The sequence below is a fragment of the Aegilops tauschii genome, chromosome 4, assembly GCF_002575655.3.
Source record: "Aegilops tauschii subsp. strangulata cultivar AL8/78 chromosome 4, Aet v6.0, whole genome shotgun sequence".
In the NCBI taxonomy this organism is placed as follows: domain Eukaryota; kingdom Viridiplantae; phylum Streptophyta; class Magnoliopsida; order Poales; family Poaceae; genus Aegilops; species Aegilops tauschii.
In genome coordinates this window covers 63,452,394-63,472,685 of record NC_053038.3, presented here as the reverse complement: position 1 = coordinate 63,472,685, position 20,292 = coordinate 63,452,394, and the positions used below count along the sequence as shown (strand labels likewise).

Sequence of the window (20,292 nt, the reverse complement as noted above, 5' to 3'; positions counted from 1 at the left end):
GTCTATAAATGGGATGAAATGCAAGATTTGCATCCTCTGTCCATAATTTAATGCTTTGGAAGAGCCCAAGTGGCTGTGTCATGGCAACTTGTATAGTACAGGTGTGCATGGTCATTTCTCATTAAGCTTGTGTTGTGGATTGGCCATGTGTAATCTGGTCGAAGTGACATGCAGATTCTTTTGGGCACAAGATTCCGAACCATATGCTTGGGGATTGGGAGCGTAGGAACTCTGTCCAAATCATGTGTTCGTGAAATGTGTAGTTTCATAGTACTATTCTGTAAATTTACATCTCATCCATCCATCTTAGCTGCGTTTTGCCATTCTTGGAGGAGAAAATTACACATGTGGTCCTCCAAGTCTCTGGCGCGTAACACTTGCCTACTGCAACTCGAGAAACACTACGGGGCGTGTTTGGTTGCCCTACTGAATAGTAGTTGCATTGAATAGACATCTCAACCCAGCCTGGCTATGGAAAAACAGCGTCATATGCGACATCTGCGAGTTGTTTGGTTGCCTGCATATGGACTTCCTGCATTAGGGGATCAACTTTGGTACGTTGTTTGGTTGCCTGCATTGTCTCGGCGCATGCAACTACACGCTGTTTGGTTGCCCGTATGGGGTATGATTAAGAGCTAGCACTTGCACTTAGCACACAGGGTTAAGAGATAGCAGAGAAAGTGGGAGAAGAAATGCAGTGTGCGCCGGACCATGGCGACTGCGGTGGATAGTGGCCCTGGCGCCGTGTCCGACATGACGAGCATGGAGTCGTGGACGAGCGACCCCGTCGGCGGCACGGCGAGCGACACCGTCGACGAACTAGTTGCGGTGCTCGCGCAAAGATAGTGGGCAGAGGAGGAGAATGCAGTGCTCGCGTCATGGTATCGTCTGTGCAGTAGGACGAGAGAGGAGGCCGAGATGATCGACGCTGGAACGACTCCAGTGTAGTAGTGGGACGAGAGAGAGGAGGCCGAGATGATCGACCCCGTCGATGGCAGAGGACAGAGGAGAAGAACTCCGTCAGTGTGCGCGCCATGGCGGCTGAACTGCAGTAGGATCATGAAAAGAAGGCCGAGATGAACGACGGCGACGATGACGCTACCGCAGCAAGATGCGAGAGAGGAGACCGAGAGAAACCACGCCGACTAGAGGAATAATTAAGCAGTGTCTTAAATCACAGTACACATATTCATATGTACAGCCATGAGAAATATATAGATCTTCTCGTCTACGATCGTCGAAACAGGAAACTTGCAACACGAATGTTGTGCAGAACGGCGAGATTAGGCTGTTGGTCAAAGGAAATTTCAAACAATCGATCGTGTGAGACGAATCTGACAAAATTCGTCCAAAACGGCTCCAAACGGGAACAAGAGATTGAGCATGTACGGTCGACGAATCCAAACCGATCGCCTGAATGGAACCGTAGCATCGATGTGCATCTTTTTCGTGTAGAGCTTACCTCGAATTGAAGCACCGTTGTGTAGATTAGAGGGACATGGAAGAGAGGAGATTATAGAGGAGCTTACTAGAGGTTGAAGAAGACACCACGTAAACAGCTGGCATCCCTCCCGTTTCTTCTTTTCTTCTCGTGCAGGGGCCCGCTTGCTGCGCTTCCGCTCGGCCTGGCTCCACAGAAACTGCCGATTCCTGGGTTTCCAGCGAGCCAGGCCCAGATATGCTTTAAGAAACGTGCGATGCAGGCCCAATAATGTATGCAGGCTACCAAACAGGCCGGATCCTTCCCGCGCGGGCCTGGTTGGACCTTATGCGGGCAACCAAACACGCCCTATAGTACAGTCTCTACATATAAAAATACGTAACAACTATGGTCCTATATATGGTCCCCTTGACGGTCGGTCGCTTTGGTGCTCCTGTGTGGTGCTGCCCTTTTGTGGGAAACCCCTAGCTTTCTTCAAAAAAGACCGTGCTCCACCGCCATCCCCCCACACACACCTTGCATCGTCGGGCCCACATGTCGGCTGTAGAGTAGTCAAATCGCCGCAGCCTTATTCAATAAGCCAGCCGTGTCCAGTGCACCACTTCAAGCCAACCGCTTCCACTCCACAACTCCTCTTTGTCCATCTAAAATCCCTCACCCAAGCTCGCCCAAATCCCTAACCCTCGCTGATCGATCTCCTAGCCGTCGCCGTCCAATCCGCAAGCCACAATGGAGATCACTCCTTCACTGGCACTAATCCTTGTTCGGGTGGCCGCTGGCGATGCGGAGAAGCTGGCCCGGCTGCGCGAGATATGCTCGTGGTTCCGTGACCCGACGATGCTCTACGAGGAGGCGATCGGCATCGCCGGTTGTCTTGTGGACGAGGAGAAGGCCACCATGCGCCTGAACCATGCTTTTCCAGTGGAGTACCTCTATTGGGCGACGATGGATGCGGAGAGTGACGATCCGGTGCAGAGGTACCGCTGGAGGGCCTACAAGTCTAGCCTGTATGGCGATGGAGCGAGTCATGGCGCTGGCCAGGGCGCTGATCAGGGCGGCCACGGCGTTGACGATGGTGTTGGCCATGGCATGGCTCTGGACGTGGCTGGTCATGGCGAAGCGACATGCGTCATCGCTCTCCCTGCTGCCTCGTCATTCAATCTGCATAGGAGGAGGCTGCATGCAAAGGAGGTGGCCCTACCTCATCGCTCTCCCCCCCTTCTCCCGCCGCTCTCCGAGGAATGCACGCTCCACCGAGGTGCAGTAGAGGTATATCCAATCTCCAAGCCTCAATGTTAATCTAGTTAGATAGTCTTTCATAGACATCTTATGTAGAAAATTTGTGCATAGGGTTTAGTAGACCCCAATGTTAGTGTACTTAGAAAGAAAGCGTTGAATTTTCGTCATTTTTATATTATTAATATTGTTAATGTACTGAATTTTGCCATGTGGCCCTAACAAACACATAGCAAGCATGCATAAGTACTTGCTCAGAATGAGAAACACATGACAATTCTCCTAATTTTGTCAAATTACTATTTTTTCAGCTCTTTTCAAAGAACAAATGTCCTACATTTGCCATGTGCCCCTGGCAATTTGCTACATTTGCCATCTATGTTAAAGATCAAATCTTCTAATTTTTTCACGTGTCAATTAAAAAACTTGAAAAACATTTCATGTTTTTTAATGGTAAAAAAAATCCTATATTTGACATGTGTTGTTATTTGTATATTTAGACCATGGCAATTTTTGGAATGTTTTATACTTCTTTCACATGGCAATTTTACATCTATTTTACAAAATCGTGGGAATTTGTCACATGACAATTTCATTATAGATTTTTTTAAACATGGCAAAGTTATGTCTATTTTTTGCATATAATGTACACACTGAAGATCCTTTTTTGATTTGTTGTACAATGTTTTTGCCATGTTATTCTAGAAAATACGGCAATTTTCTTTAACTTGGTATTACTTGTACATGGCAAAATAAAGAGAAATAGATAAAACATTACAAAGAAAATAGATAAAACTTATATAGTTAGTTTTTTTTTTTGCGAGAGTTATATAGTTAGTTCTTACTTGATACCTGCATTGTTTAACAGATGGAAGTACAAAGAAGTGCAAAATGGATTGAAGAAGTGGAAGAGCCTGCAAGCTGATCTATGTAGTAGTAAGAGATGATGCAAGTTGATGTTTAGACCCGGTGTATGTTAAGACCTTATGCATGGTTCATGTATTATGCTTGCCCCAAGATCAATATCATGCATGATGGTTCTGTCTTTGCTCAATCCAGCATCTTTCACCAAATTAATGTGATCATTCTTCTAAATTTGCTTGTGATATTACTAGATATCTTCTTTCTACACATGCTGATGTTGTAGATATCTTCCCTTCTTGTGTATCCTATTTTTATAAAAAAAATACAAAGAATTATTTCCCAACAGAAGGGGAGCCTTGGTGCAGCGGTAAAGCTGTTGCCTTGTGACCAAATGGGAGCTACGTGCACCGGGCTTTCCTTTTTAACTATTTCCCAACAATAATTCAAACAAAAAAAATATAAGAAACATTCATTCAAACAAACAACTAAAGTTTCATAACAACAATTCAAAACATTCCACAATTCACTCAAACATCACAAGTTTCATTCAAATTTTAGGATGTTTACAATGTTTTCAATGAAACTCATTCGAAAAAACCCTAACTACTCCTTGTCGCTCCCGCTCCCATAGAGATCAATGAATCTGTTGTCACCGTCATCTGCGCTGCCGTCGTCGTCGCCGAAGTAGCCGAAAAATACGTCCGCGTTCGCGGTCTCCTGCGCCAGCGTCTCCACCGACTCCCTCGACGCCCTCGTGTACCCCGGCTCATCCGCCGGGTTTACGAACTCTGGTTGTGGAATCCAGCCCGGCGTCGTGGTCGAGTCGCGGATAAACCCCGCATGTCCTCGTGTTCGCCCGCCTCCTTCAGCGCCCCTAGCTCCGGCGGGAGCTGGGCCTGAGGGGAGGCGGCTGCAGGCGCGATGGGGGGGGGGGGTGCACGTGCACGGCGGCCGACACACGACATAACACGCGCTGCCTGGACGGGCTGGGACGCGGGAGGTGCGGGGAGTGCGAGGGGTGCATAGCCGCGGATGGCCCTACACCGGTACTCGCGAAGGACGGCGTAGAGCTCACACCCTGCCCCAGAAACGGCGACGACCTAGGATGTTCCATGGGCCACCGGGGTGCATGCGCTGTTGCTCGAGGGTGGCTCCGGGGCCCGGCGTCGCATAGTCGTCGGCAGTGACATGCCACCTCGTCGCTAAGCGCGCTGACGGCGGCACCATGATGTCGTACCAGTCACGACGGTCTCTGGCTAGCTATTAGGCTCGACGGCCACGAGCCGACAGGTGTGGTGCCACCCCCGTGGCTGCTTCCGGCGCCGTGGTTGGCCGTCACCACCGACGGGAGAGAGAGGGGAATGGGCGGCGGAGGAGCACGGTGGCCTAAGAGAAGAGCAGCGGCAGAGGAGTGCGACGGGGAGAGATGCGCGTCGGGAAAGGGCGGCCGGCGTGGATTTTATATCCGCTCAGCGGGGCGGGAGTCGGTGGGCGGCGTAACGCCGGCACTAATGGCAATGGCGCTACACGGTTTAGTGCCTGAGACATGGGCGCTACACTGTGTAGCATAGTGCCTACGCGTCGGGCGCTACCCGAAAGGGTTATTTATGAGGAATAGTTTCGCTGAGAGTTTATTTTTTAATTACTTTCGCCTTTGAATTATTTTTGTCCATTTTACCGCGAGGTTAAAGGACTTGAGCTGTTACTTTTATTTTAATTAATTCATACCGTAGAACGATTGTTCTACGGGTTTCGGTTAAAAAAAACAGTCTCTCTCTCTGCCAGTCCTGCTATGTTGCTCACCTAGGCAGGGGTTTCATGTACAGATGACACATGTAGTTAAGAGGGGGGTTACACAGTCGGGCCTTGTGTGGAGGGTCCTGCTATGTTGCGAGATTGTTGTCGTCCTTGGTCTTGGTCGTGACAAGTCGCGGCACCATATTCGACATGCTCCTAATGAGTGACACACCACTCTTATGTGTACTGCTAGCCGGTTACTGCTGATAGTTAAGTGTCATAACAAGACTAAGTACTACTACTACTTCCCGCTGCAGGGATCCGTAGGTCCTACACTCCATTACTTTACCGCGCCATCTTTTTTCTTTCGAGACGTTTTTTCTTCTGCGAGGAACGTCGAGGATTAATGGTGACACGGCACATCTATCAAGGGTTTCTCAAATCTGAGCGAAGAAATTGAAGCTTTGTTTTTACATGAGTCTGAAATAAACTTGAATTTCAGGAGGTTTTTGTATGGGCCCTTTGCTTGGGCCTCGGCCTCGGCGGCCTCATTGAAAAAACCCAGTGAGTAGGAGTAGTTCATGTCAGCTAGCTACAGATGGCGAGGCTTATGACGTGGACTGGGGATTAAAATGGGGTACCAGGTGACCAGGTGACTAGTGACTACTAATAAAGCCTAATCGCCTCCCCCAAATAGTTTAATCATCAAGCAGTGCACGGCTGGACAAAGCCGGTTGGGTTGGCTCCCGGCCGCCCGTCCGTCCGTCGGAGCGGTGCCGTGGGAGCGCACGGTCTCCCTGTCGCCAAATGTTTTAACAATTCGCTTCCTTTCCCTGATAAGAAAACACACGAAAGCAGCTGGAGCAACAACGACAGGGATGGAAGCAAGCAGGGGGAAAACAAGTAGCCGAGGTGGCCGCGAGAGCGACGGCAGTGACGAGGACGCGTGCCGTGCCGATCCACGACATGAGAAAAGAAAATAAAACCGTGGGCGCACGCGGTGCAGCACCAGCACCAGCCCCGGAACGGAACATCTATCCACGCCCAACAGAAAGCGGGATCCCGCCGTGCACACCAGCGTACGCGCCCGCGTGGGTTAGGCGGGCGGACAAGAGGCGTTGCGGCTCTGCGGTTCGAGAGGCGGCCTGCGTGTTCGTCTCTTAACAATCTTTTTCTTCCTCCCTAACAATCTATCTTTGGATCGTCCAGCTTTTTCTTAACAGTCTTTGGATCGTCACTTCTTCTCTCTCTTTCTTTTGCGAACGGAAAAGGCACGCACAGCACGCACACGGGGAGGAAAACAACAACGGAACAGGACAAGGGGAAAGGGGAAGATGAAAGTGGCCGCGGGTGACGGCAACGAACGACGACGACGGGTGGTGGTGCAGTGCAGTGCAGCGGTCGGTGTATGCGTACTACGTACCGCGTGACCCGAATCTATCCGTCTCATCGCCACCCTACTGCTAAAAAGCATGCTCATCCATCTCTAGATCTCTCGCTTCCTTTTCTTTTGTTGTTTCTTCTCTCTTTTTCTTCCCTTTTCCCTCACTTTTCCTAGAGGCCAACTGAGGCTCATCGAAAATACCAAGAGGGCATTTGGATTTAAGGCACAGGGTTGAACCAGCCTTACCTGGCAAGGTTAGCCATTTGGTATGGACAATAGAACCTAATTAAAAAAAACTAACTAACAATGCTAGCTAATGAACCAAACGTAAAATGCAAAAAGAGCAAATGTCTCCAATTATCTATCGGAATATATGCCAAGAGAGCGTTTGGATCTAAGGCAAAGGCTAAACTAGCCTTGCTTGATAAGGTTAGCCATTTGGTATGGACAACGGAACCTAACTAACAAAGTAGAAATGCTAGCTAATGAATCAAACGTGAAGAAGTAAAAAGAGTAAACGTTTTGAGTTATCTATCAGAATAAATTCCAAGGGAGCTATTGGATCTAAGGCAAGAGCTAAACTAGCCTTGCTTGGCAACGATAGCCATTTGGCATGGACACTACTAGGAAAAGGCCTACTAGTGGCGCACCAGTTTTGCCTACTAATGGCGCACTACTGGTGCGCCACTAGTATTAAATACTAATGGCGCACCACTGGTGGTATACTAATGGCGCATCACGCCTTGCGCCATTAGTATAGACCAACATGCGCCATTAGTGTGCCTCCCAGGGGGCGATATTTACACATGTGTTTTGCCATACTAATGGCGCACTGTGGGGTGATGCGCCATTAGTATCCTTTGGCATACTAATGGCGCACATTGGGGTGATGCGCCATTAGTATGAATATTAAGGATTTTTTTTCTTTTCTGATATTTGCACAGGTTACAAAATATATTATTGGACAGAATATAGACAGCACCACACAGCAACAGCAGATTCATCGAATACAATAGAAGATTAGTCTCCGAATACAATTCATCATATTAGTCTCCGAATTCAAAAGACCGAACAAAGATAGAACATTACAAGTCTCGAGACCGCGAGTAGCGAGTTTGTCTTCACATTACAAGTCGATATCGATCATCTAAACTACCATCACATAGAAGAGAGCTGCGGTCATCACGATGAGCATCATCGCGATGAAACTGGTCTTCATCCGGTTCCTCCAACGCTCCCTCCTCTCTCCCTCTAGATAGCGCGCGTATCTAGATTCCGCCTCCGCCCTAGTGGTGTACCCTTTGTAACTGTTACCGCTGAAACGGTGAACCTGTCTCCGACACTCCTCCCAGTCGTCGTTGACTCCGGGAACCTTACCCTTGTACACAACATACGACGGCATCTCTATGCACTAGCCAAACAACAGACAATACATAAGCAATATATAAGTATGCAACAAAAGGATCGGAAGAGAAAAGCAAGACATTAATAGCACGATTCATGGTCCTACTAATAAATAGCATCGATTACATCTAAGTTGAATGACTGTCCAAACCAAAGAGACATACAAGTTCATTAAAGTTTAATTACAACATGAGCTAATCGATGTTTCAGAACTACACATAGCATCACTACTTTCGACTCGACTCATGGGACCGGAGCGTGGATGAAGCCGCCGTCTTTCGTGATGGTCATGAAGTCGCGGGCGTTGTCAGCCTGCATTTGTAGCGTTGTGTCTATCTCACTGTTGGACGGTTGATATTTGAGGTAGAACTGCCCCGAGGTACGAAGGACATCTTGATGGATGATTTCTGCAAACTCGGACTGGATGCGAAAGAATTATTGTCGGATGTCCGCGTCCTGGATTGCCGCGAAGCTTGCGGCCCAATTTTTGAGATTATTTGGTAGCAGAAGGTGATTATGGTCCTGTACGATCGCCCGCATGTGATGGAGGGCGTAGTAGGCATCCTTCTGACCGCCAGGCGGCTGCTTGACGTAGGGGAACGTCGTATTGTGGGTGAACACGTGCCTGCCGTACCTACGAACTGGCCTCTTAAAGGTGCCTCCAGATGCGGCGTAGCCGGGGAGAGCATCATCAAGAACTTTCTTGATATTTGTGTAGTCTATCTTGGAGTCACGGTCCGGGTCGAAATACGTGGCCATGGAATATTTCGGGCTTAAGAGGATGAGTGTGCAATGTGTGTCACTGCACAGAACATGGAATGTTAGAAAAAAAAGAACGATCGAAATCTAAGAAATCATATGTTACGGGGTGGTTAGGGGATGACTTACTCGGGAAAGTAAGGCACGAGGAAGTTATCCTTATCTGGGTTTGCCAGAATGACGCCTTCGAGGTGTGAACTCGCGACTTGCCGGTCCCCAGCGCTGGCCAAGATCTTGGCACGCATGTAGAAGGGGTCGACTATCACAATGTTCGGGGTCTTGTCTCTAATGATCCGCATCTCCATACTCAGCGAAAACAGCCGAACGAAGGTGTAGTGCAGCGGATGAAGGTTAAACATAGCAAAGATGTCATCAAACCGCAGGACGATCGTACCCCCGACGGCGCTATCCACAAAGCCCTTGCCCTCTGGCACCTTGGCCACGAAAACCGGGTATGCCACATCATTCTCTCTAAGACGCCGCTTCTCCAAAGAAAGAACACTGTCATGCAGACTCCGCATAGCACCGGTTGCAGCATTGAGCATATTTGTCGGTAGCATCGCCCTACCCGCCACATGCACCCTCCTCGAGATATCCTTAGGTGAAGGTGGCCCGTCCTGAGCACGGATCGTACTCGGTGCCGGCTGGCTCGCACCGGCGCCCTTGTTAGTCTTTCGTTTCCGCCCCTTCTTCTTGATCTGCTGTAATGGGATCGAGTTCTGCTCACAGACCGCCTTCTTGAGCGTGTTGGGGCTGATAATATTTCACACCTCAGCTATCTGAGGCTCGGTGAAGGCGGCAGCTGGAGGCGTCTCCTGAGAACTGAACGCCAGACGATGCCTGTTGCAATTGGGTTTCTCCGCCGTACCAGCTAGATCGCGGTCGTCTTTTTCAGGGTTGGGTTCTTGAGAAGGAGGCCTGCAGAACTCGTCACCGTACCCATGTTCGGCAAAGTACTTATCGACGTTGGTAAATGTACCGTCGTCGTTGTCGTCGTCGTCCGGATCCTGTGCCATATGCATGTCCGGATCCTGTGCCATAGGGATGTCCGGCATGTTCGGTAGCGTTGCGGCGTTCTTGCCATGGCTTGGCGCTGGCACGACTGGCGATCTTGTCTGTGGGGTGGTGTCCCCCGCCCCCAAACGAATCTGGCTCTTCGGCCAAAGCAGGGGCCAGCTTACGCAGGCGCTGAGGGTCATCACATCATCTTCGTTGGCCCCAGCGGGTCGAATCGGAGGTAACAACTCGTCGCAGCCTGGCAGCACCCGAACTAGTTCAACCCTATACAAGGTGGGTGGCATCGGATTACCGTGGAACACGCGGTTGCCCGGTTGAACGATTCTGCCCTTGGCGACATCGACCAACTCGCCGCCCACGAAGAGCAGGAGAGTGCAAGGAACGTCGGCGGCGCCCTGCGAAAACATGTAGGGTGTCAGGGATGCCCAGTGAAAGGCAAGGAGATGAAGTCAACGGCCGAGAGGCTTAGTTACCGTGATGCCGTCGAGCTCGGCTAATGTCGAGGCACCGCCAACGGCGGGCGTGCAACTGACGGAGGGGCCGCTTGCTGGAGAGGTGCCGGCCGGCGTACACCCGGGTGCATTAAGCTCCAATGCCCGTGCCGGCGCCGGAGACACGAATACCGCCTCCGCCGGAGACACCAATGGCGCCGCCTGCGCGTTGTGCGAGTTGCTGGCCGTGAAGCTGGGAACCGGGGGAGGCCCCTGTTGGCCGCCCGCAATCCACGTCGTCAGCCCCTGAATCAAGGTAGGCACCATGGTGGTGAGCGTCGCTCCCAGTTGTTGTTGCACTTGCTCTTGGACAATCTCCGGAATCCGCGCCACTTGTGCCTTGAGTTCTTGAACCTCGCGCGACTGGCTTTCCGAGCTGGTCTTTTTCTCCTTTCGCCCACCAGCGGTATAGTATGACGACCATTTTGTGGACAAGCCTTTGCCGGCCACACGACCAGCTGACGATGGCTTACTGAGCTTATCCTTGTTTTTCATTACGTTCAACGCCCTATTTAAAGGGGTGTCGAAAGGGGAGCTCTGAGACGACCCCGCGCTACTGCTTTCAGCCTCCTGCGGAAGGAATGTGAACCATTTAGAAATTTGGCTTCATTAATTAGAATGCAACCATATGGAGCTAATTACGCGGGGGTGTATTCCTTACCAGAACAAGCTCAAGCGCCCTGGTCTTCGGATCCGTGGTAAGCTCCTTTGTTACCGGGTCCTCCTTGTACCGGGCCCTGACAAAGTTCCTGGTCTGCTTGTCACGCTATTTCTCGAAGCGGGGCGGTAGGCCTTGCTCGGCACGCTCCGCGTCCTCCTTGTCCCATATAGGCTCCGCCACTCTGTAACCGCCGGGACCGAGTTGGTGGACCCCTAAGTTCAACTGCCGCATTTCTTTCCCCCACTGACTTGATTCGGAGGTTGCGCTGCTCTCGCACTTGATCTTGAACTCCTTGTAGTCATCTTCGCTGATCAAAGGATATTTCGCCTTGATCTTCTCATAACTATCACCTTTTTCAATCATTTCCTTCACCGTGCTTCTCCAAGTAGACAGGGCCGTGCTCATCCTCGTGAGGGCGGCACTGTTCACTTTATTCCCTGAGAGGCGTGTGTTTGCAAAGTCATCGGGGAACTTGTATCGTTCGTGCAGCTTCGTGAAGAGGAGGCTGCGCAAATTCCCTCGGTCCTTATGCCTTAGGTTCTCGGTGTTGATCGGGACGGTGCTCTGGAGAATGCACCCGAGCTGAACCGAGTACCCCTTGACTAATTCTTTGGGCGCCGTTGGATGCCCGTCGGAGTTCACTTCAGTAAATTCCTCCTTGACGGTGCCGAGCACGCTCGGGCGCCAGTCCTTCCGTTGCCTCTTCAGTTGGCTGCCATCTGTGCGTGCGCCGCCATCATCAGTGGTGGCATCCTCGGCGGCACCATCAGTGGTGTCATCCCCGACGCCACTAGGGGTTGTGTAGTCAGGATCGGTGTCTTCCGCGGCGTCCTCATAGCGGTGAGTTTCTTCCTCCAGCTCCTGGGACAGCTCCCAGAATTGCTTGCCGCCCGAACCGCCGGCCTCATCGTTGTGGGCCATGTTTCGCTCTAAATAGGAAAAAAGTTTGGTAAAAAAGTTGGTTATTGTCAAGGAACAAGATCATGGTCTCATCATTTAGGGTTTGTCGACACCGAGGCATCCTAAAAGCCAAGCTTTTATCATTTAGGGTTTGTCGACGCCGAGGCACCCTAAAAGCCTAAGCGTACATCATTTAGGTTCTCATCGACCCCGAGGCACCCTAAAAGCCAAGGTTTTATCATTTAGGGTTTGTCGACGCCGAGGCACCCTAAATGCTAAGTTAAGTTTTCATCATTTAGGGTTTATCGATGCCGAGGCACCCTAGGTTGACTGATATATATGGGTATCTTCTAATAATATACCCTACTTAATTAAGGACAAACACCAAGAGACAGTAAACATATCACACTTCTATATGTATAACACAAGAGGCAGTTGATCCTACTTAATTAAGTACTAAGATACCCCGACCCATGCATTAGTCGCAAGTACCCCATATGTCCTATTTTTAGCAAAGTCATGCTAAAATTCACGGAAAATTTCAGCATGACCTTTGCAAAATAGGACATATGGAGTACCCGAATTTGCTGGAACGGAAGTTAATCGACATTCCGGCAAACTTAAGGGCCTCTCGGGGTACCTGCAAAATCATCACGACACGATGGTCGGAGACAAAACCCAGCAAACTAGCAATTGATGGCTCAACACGTAAAACATGTCCAATAAGAGCATATAATTCAACAACACCACTAAAAATGAGAGCTGAAAGATGCAGGGAGCACAAACAGCTCAGAAAAATCAATCCATCTAGCATTTCAGGTTTTGCTAGAAATAGCTTTAACATCAGTATCAGTATGATTATAGAGTCAACATCAGTATGATTTATAGAGTCAAATACCTTCAACGAGGGATACAAATAATTTTCATTTTCATATTTTAAGAACTATAAATAAACCATCCAGTAAGTATAATCAAGGTAATCAACCATTCCCATAAAAGAAGACAAGTTTTATTCAGTACTGCTAATATGGTTGGAGATTACTATGAACATGTGGCAAGACTACTTTGATAACAAGGGCCACTAGTTGGCCAGTAGTTGAACTAGCAGCTTGGCCATCACTGACGCCACGCACTGCTGTGACAGCTCTCAGCAGTAACCTCCAAGGCTCCGACAACCGACACAGATAACCTGTCTCAAAGATGAGCCTCAAGACAAGCTTTGCATTCTACTTTATGCTTCATTGAAGTTCAGAGAACTCTCCAAAAGAAAGGTTCAGGTGCCAATTGGTATCATGTTAAAGCCAGCAATGTAAAATGATCTACGACCTTATGTAAAGTGCCAACTCCACAGATTTCTTTTTCACAGCTTTTATATTATTTCTAGAAGCAACACAACAAGGTTAAACACCAGAATCTTGAGTTTAATTTTTTCCAGAATTTTAGAGGCCCCACAAATTCAGTTCAGGTATTTTATTCCATGTTAAAGACAGTAAAGTACAAAGGTTTAGCCCTGGTCCTTAGATTCAGTTTCCTAATCTTTTAGTTTTCTACAAAGATATTCCCAACCTTCATGATGCTGGTAAGAAAAGAGCTACTCTCTGAATCTTTTATCTATTTATACCTGTAAATTAGCACTCTGATGCTGGCCTTGACAAATGATCCCACTATGTTGTTTGCTGGAATCTGCAAAATGATCCCACTATGTTGACAAATGATCCCACTATGTTGTTATACTTGAGAACACTGTAACAGTGGTCAGATATAACAGGTACCATTACACAAAGCATCTGAATACACACATACTTCATCTATCAAGTATAACTCTGTCAAGCCAAGAAGGTATGAGCTGTTCATGGAAGCCTTTGATCATAATATCTAAAGGCATAGACAAAATCTACAAGCAGTCAACAAAAAGGTCACACGCACCCACTCAGAGGAACATCGTATTTAAATCTAGAAAATGAAGATGATCCATTTCTACATGGAATCAATCAAGTACAGAGCTATGCCACATACTAGGGATATCACCCACACACAAAAAATCAGTGCTTTAGGGATATGAAACAGTTATCTGGTGGGAAGACTGTTGCTGCACTGGCATTGCTGTTTGCCATTCACAATTTCACGCAATCACCATTCTACATACTGGATGAAGTCGATGCAGCTATCATACAGGCACGGTGGCAACTGGTCTATGATGCTGGTTTGAGGGCAACAGCAGCAGAGTTGCAGTGGCAGCAGTGCAGCAACAACAGCGGGATGAGGCTATGGTGCACAGCAGGGGCGCACGCGGCAGGACCAACAGTGGGACGCGGACACGCACGGGCGGCCGGGCGGATGCGGGCACGGAGAGCATGTTCCAGGGCGAGGCAGGGCGTGGCCCAGGCAGGCGCGGGCACGCGTGCGCGGGGGGGGGGGGGGTGCCGCAGGGGCGCGAACGGATGCGGCCAGGGCCCGTGGGAGCGCAGCTAGGAAAGTGGAGAGCGAAGCTCCGCCGCGACGGCCTAGCCCGTGGGACTTCTACGCCGAGGGATTCGAAGGGGAAAGGCGGGGAATCGGCAGAGGGGCTCACCGCAGAGGCACACGGAGGCCCGGCGAGTGACTAGGAGCAGCAGGGGATGCCCAAATTGAGGAAGATCGCCAGCGACCGAAGGTTGAAGACGATCCCGATCCGGTTGAAGCAGAGGCGCCTAACTCCAACAGTCGAAGCAGAGGCGCCTAGCTCAGCGTCGCGTGGCCTGGCTGAGCTGAGGTAGAGGCAGTCGTCGTCTCCTCCTCCTCCTCGTCCTCCTCCTGGTCCTCCTCCTTCGGCTCGGGGCGCGGGGGAGCTGCAGTGGTGGGGGGCGTGGGGGCGGCGGCGCGGGGGAGCTGTAGTGGTGGGGGGCGCGGGGGCGGCGGGGGTGGAGTCCGGCGGGGGTCGGGGCAGCGGCGTCGTGGGTCGGGGCAGCGCGCGGGTGGATCTGGCGAGGGAGAGGGACGAAGGGGATCTGGCGAGGGAGAGGGAGGAATTAGCTAGGGGGGAAGCTTACTAATGGCGCATCCCGCAGCGGTGCGCCATTAGTATGTTTTTTAGATAGCAATGGCGCACCCACGATCGGTGTGCCATTATTAATCTTTTTTTATATAGCAATGGCGCACCAGCCAGAGGTGCGCCATTAGTAATCTTTTTTTTTATATAGCAATGGCGCATCAGCCAGAGGTGCGCCATAAGTAATTTTTTTTTATTTTTTGTTGCATCTAATAATTTTTTAGAAAATGAATATGAATATGAAACAGTAATAATTTTTATAAAAATAGTAATAATTTTTTAAAAAATATCATCAAATTTGTTATTTGAAAATATTTATGAATATGAAAAAATATCATCAAATTTATTATTTGAAAATATCATCAAATTTGTTATTTGAAAATATAATCAAATTTGTTTTTTTTTAATTTTAGTTGCATTCATTTGTGATGGTGGAGCAGGCCGGGGAGGGTGCGGTGGGTCGTCGGCGGCGGTGGAGCGGGGGAGGGTGCGGTGGGTCGGCGGCGGCGGTGGAGCGGGGGAGGGTGCGGGGGGTCGGCGGCGGCGGCCGGTGGAGCGGGGGAGAGGGTGCGGGGGTGCTCGGCGGCGAGGGGGACCGGATCTGGCGAGGTGGGATAGCGATCGAGATGGAGGGGGATCGAGATCGAGTGTCCATGAAATTTAAAAATATTCATGAGTTCAAAAAGTGCCCATGAAATACAATCGAGAAATGAAGGCTACAATTTAAATACAATCGATCTTAGCTAGCTATCTGTTCACAATCTTCTTGCCCTTATTTTTCGTAAATGGAGTTCTTCTCTTGAACGGACGTCCTTTAGGTAGGGTGGTCCTGCTTCTTCTTGTGGTGTATGCTGATACTTCATCGTCGTCGTCATGTTCCATCTTCGGGTCGCCGTACTTGTCGAAGTCTTGCTCATTGGCGACTCCATCCATTCTGATGATCTTCCTTTTGCCTCTCCTCACGACAACACGACTGGGCTTTGACGGGTCGGTAATGAAGAAGCATTGGTCCACTTGGGAAGCCAGTACCCATGGCTCATTTTTCGCGGTGACGTTCGCGCTTGCGGTCTTGGATTTGGCTTCGGGTATAACCATGGTGGTGAAATACCGGTCTTCTTTTATGACGCTCTTGGCCCATCTGACACGGAACATCGGTACCTTCTCTCCAGCGTAGCTCAGCTCCCAGATCTCCTCGATCCTTTCGTAGTATCTGTCCTTGTTGTTACCGGTGTAGGATTCCATCGTTACCCCGGAGTTCTGATAACCATCACTCTTCATGTCCTTGTCCTCGGTGTAGAATGTGTAGCCGTTGATATCGTACGCCTCATATGTCATAGGTTGTGCTCGGCGCCCTATGACAAGGCGAATATGAGTTGTTCTTCCACGGAAGAATCCTCATGTAAAGGGTACGACAGAAGCTTCTGCTTGAACCAACGCGTGAAACATGAGTTGTGCTCTTTGATTATATCTCCGTCTGTCCTTTGTTGGCCTCGGTCATTGTACGACTTCTCAATAAAGGTTTTGTGCTCTACCACCCAAGGATCGACCACGTCTATGTGTTGTAGCGCGACTAGGTTTGCTCTTTCAAAGTCGGCGAGTCGACCCTCGAAGTCGACATGCATTTCACGGCGACCCTCACGGTGACCCCATCCAGCGAGCCTGCCAAGGTGCCTGTTGACGGGCAGACCAACGGGGTTCTCGATGCCTAGATAATTCGTGCAGTAGGAGATACACTCTTCGGTCAGAAAGCCCCTGGCTATGCTTCCCTCTGGACGTGCCATGTTGCGAACGTATCCTTTGATGACACCATTCATCCTTTCGAATGACATCATGCTGTGCAGGAACGTTGGCCCGAGTTGGATGATATCCTCCACGATATGGACCAGCAGATGCACCATAACGTCGAAGAATGCGTGCGGGAAGTACATCTCAAGCTTGCATAGTATCACCACGATCTCTTCCTGTAGCCTTCTGAGTTGCCTCACGCCAACCGACTTCCGAGAGATGGCGTCGAAAAAGTTGCATAGGCCAAATAGCGTTTCACGGACGTGCGCGTCCATGATCCCACGGATTGCAACTGTAAGTATCTGCGTCATCAGCACGTGATAGTCATGAGAATTCATCCTACTGAACTTCTGCTTCGCTGGGTCTAGGTATCTGCTTATCTTCCCCGCGTAACCGTAAGGAAGTTTTACTCCTACGAGGCAGGTGAAAAACTGATCGATCTCCTCCTAACTTAGAGTGAAGCACGCGGGAGGGTAGTCATTTCCGGTCTTCTTGGCCTTTTTGCCTTTGCGACGACTTTCCATGTCCTGCTTCGCCTCATCATCATCATCATCATTAGCGTGAAGCTCCTCCCTGATGCCCATTGATTTCAAGTCTGCCCTTGCTTTCGGCCCATCTTTGGTCCTCTCTGGCATGTTGAGCAGGGTACCAAGCAGACTCTCGCACACGTTCTTCATGATATGCATGACATCAAGGCTGCGAGGCACACGGTGGATCTTCCAATACGGCAAGTCCCAGAAAACAGACCTCGTTTTCCATACCTTCAGCAGCGGCTCTGGCGCCTTTCGCTTCTTTCCCGGCTCTGGCGCCTTTTGCTTCTTTCCCGGCAGTGGGCAATCTTTCCAATTTTTCAACAGCTCGTCTATTTCCTCGCCGCTCCTCGTACGCGGGCGTCTTCGGGGTTCGGTTTCACCATCGAACAGATCCTTGCGTTTCCTCCACGGGTCATCGTCGCAAAGCCACCTTTGATGTCCCATGAACACGGTTTTCGAAGACCCGGGATCTCTATCTAGCTGGCGATACGTTGTGTCATCCATGCACCTGACGCATCCAGAAAATCCGTGGACCACCTGCCCCGCGAGATATCTGTAACCGAGATAGTCGTGCACCGTCATGAGCAGTGCGGCTCTCATAGGGAAATATTCTTTCTCTGCGGCGTCCCACGTATTGGCTGGCGTTTTCCACAGCGTGTCTAGCTCCTCTTTCAGCAGCCCCAGATACAGATTGATGTCGTTCCCTGGTTGTTTCGGCCCTTCAATTAGCATACTCATGTGAATGTACTTCCTCTTCATGCACAACCAGGGGGGAAGGTTGTACATCCACACAAACACAGGCCAGGTGCTATGTGTGCTTCTCTGGCTGCCAAACGGATTGACTCCATCGGTGCTCGCGCCCAGCACGATGTTCCTTGGATCCTTCCCAAATTCTGGGTGTTCGAAGTTCAACGCTTGCCACTGGCTCCCATCCTTAGGGTGACTCAGCATCTTGTCTTTTTTATTTATCTCTGGATCATTTGCGTCATCTTCTCGCTTCTTCTCGTCCCTATCCGCGTGCCAACGCAGGAGCTTTGCTACCTTAGGGTCAGCGAAATACCGCTGCAGACGAGGAGTGATCGGAAAGTACCACACCACTTTTCGAGGAGCTTTCTTCCTCTTCTTGTATCGAGTGACGCCGCACACCGGACATATGGTAGACTCCGCGTGCTCGTCCCGATAAATGATGCAATTCTTCATGCACACATGGTATTTCACGTGCGGTAAATCCAGAGGACACACGATTTTCTTCGCCTCCTCGAAACTTGTCGGGCACTTGTTCCCCTTGGGAAGACGTTCGTGCCAGAATGACATGTTCTCGTCGAAGCATGCGTCGGTCATTTTGTGTTTTACCTTCATCTCCAGAGCCATGAGCGTTACTTTCAGGCGGGTATCCTCGGGCCTGCATCCTTCATACAATGGAGTAACCGCGTCTATCTCCAGTTGATCCAGCTTGGATTTCTCTCGGGCGGCAGCTCTTGCGTTATCCGTCTACTTGAGAAGCAGCTCTTGAATATGAGGGTCCTGCACCCAGCCCATCGATGGTCCATCGTCGTCTGCTCCGCCGGCATCTTCATCTTCATGATCATGCCCTTCGCCTGCTCCGGCATCTTCCTCATCATCATGTCCGGCATCTTCTACATGATGACTGTACAGCATCACCGTCGTGATCATGTCCTGGAGATTCTTCGTCTTCTCGCCCGCCCGAGCCGCGGTGGTTGTCTTGCTGCCCTTCCTCATTTCTTGCCCGGCCCCCATGGACGACTTCATAGTCATCTTCATCACCTTGCCACCGATAGCCATCCATGAAACCACGCAAGAGCAGGTGGTCCCGCACCTGCCCGGAATCCGGGTCCGCAATTAGGCTCTTCAGCTTGCATCTTCGACACGGACATCTTATCTCTGTCTCGTTCTTTTGAAGCATCTCGGCCTTCGCGGAGCTCAAAAACCTATTCATGATGCCTTCGGTCATCGTGCGGACCATGGTCGCCTGCGGGGTAGAGCAAAACGATATTTTAGAACCAAGAAAAAATTTGGCATGACTTTTCCTAAAAATAGGACCAAAAAGAATGCATAGTGCCAAAATTCTCGCCGAAATGGAAATGAATCAACATTCCGGCAAAATATTGGCAACTATCGCGTTTCAAATACTGGTACCTGCAAACACAAACATATATGCAACACCACAAACATACATAGATCTAGCTAGGCCATAAAAAGTGCATGTGCACGTTGTTGGAGGGAGAACAACATAAAGATAGCTTCCCCCTTACTTACCTATCAAAAAAAGGTAATTTAACCACTTAATTGGATGAATCTATGGTGCAAATGAGGTGAGGAGGAGGAGGCAGCCGAGACAAGCTTGGAGGAGGAGGTGGAGAGAATGAAGTGGGGAAAGTGAGTGGGTAGGTGTGGCTGTCCAAAATATCTAGCTGGTCCCAGGTTACTAATGGCGTGCCACCTACAAATGTGCCATTAGTAACCCTGGTTACTAATGGCGCACCTGCTGGTGGTGCGCCATTAGTAGTTTTGGAAAAAAATAAAAAATATATACACTAATGGCGCACCAGGGCACAGTGCGCCATTACTAGTTTAAACTAGTAATGACGCACTATACCCTGGTGCGCCATTAGTAGTTTTGCAACAAAAAAATACTAATGGCGCACTGTGCCCTGGTGCGCCATTAGTATGTTTGGAAAAATAAAAATAAATTTTTTTGTTACTAGTGGCGCACCGTGTGTCTGGTGCGCCATTAGTGTCTTTCACACTAATGGTGCACCAGCACATGGTGCGCCACTGCTATATAGTAGTGGCGCACCACATGTCTGGTGCGCCATTAGTGGCCATTTCATCTATAGCCCTTTTTCTAGTAGTGGGACAACAGAACTTTTTGCAACACATGAACAAGAGCACCTAACTAACAATACCATTCAGCATGAGTGATGAGCTATATAAAAAAACAAAGAACCTAACTAACAATGCTAGCTAATGAACCAAACTTGAAAAAGGAAAAAGGAGCAAATGTCTTGAATTATCTACCGAAATAAATGCT

At 49.6% G+C, this 20,292-nt stretch overlaps 2 protein-coding genes across 2 annotated transcripts; one reads left to right on the top strand and one right to left on the bottom strand.

The window, feature by feature from the left end:
• The first annotated feature begins 1,949 nt into the window (after positions 1–1,949).
• On the top strand, positions 1,950–3,783 carry LOC120962403 (uncharacterized). Its single transcript, XM_040386178.2, has 2 exons — positions 1,950–2,710; positions 3,546–3,783. The coding sequence occupies exons 1-2, from the start codon at positions 2,171–2,173 to the stop codon at positions 3,600–3,602; spliced, it is 597 nt and encodes a 198-aa protein (XP_040242112.1). The 5' UTR covers positions 1,950–2,170; the 3' UTR covers positions 3,603–3,783.
• An 11,816-nt stretch (positions 3,784–15,599) lies between these two features.
• LOC141021196 (uncharacterized) lies at positions 15,600–19,781 on the bottom strand. Its single transcript, XM_073496285.1, has 2 exons — positions 19,518–19,781; positions 15,600–19,230 (listed from the first exon to the last, which is right to left on the bottom strand). Exon 2 carries the CDS (start codon positions 18,609–18,611, stop codon positions 17,154–17,156), a length of 1,458 nt encoding a protein of 485 aa, XP_073352386.1. The 5' UTR covers positions 18,612–19,230; positions 19,518–19,781; the 3' UTR covers positions 15,600–17,153.
• Between the last annotated feature and the right edge of the window lie 511 nt (positions 19,782–20,292).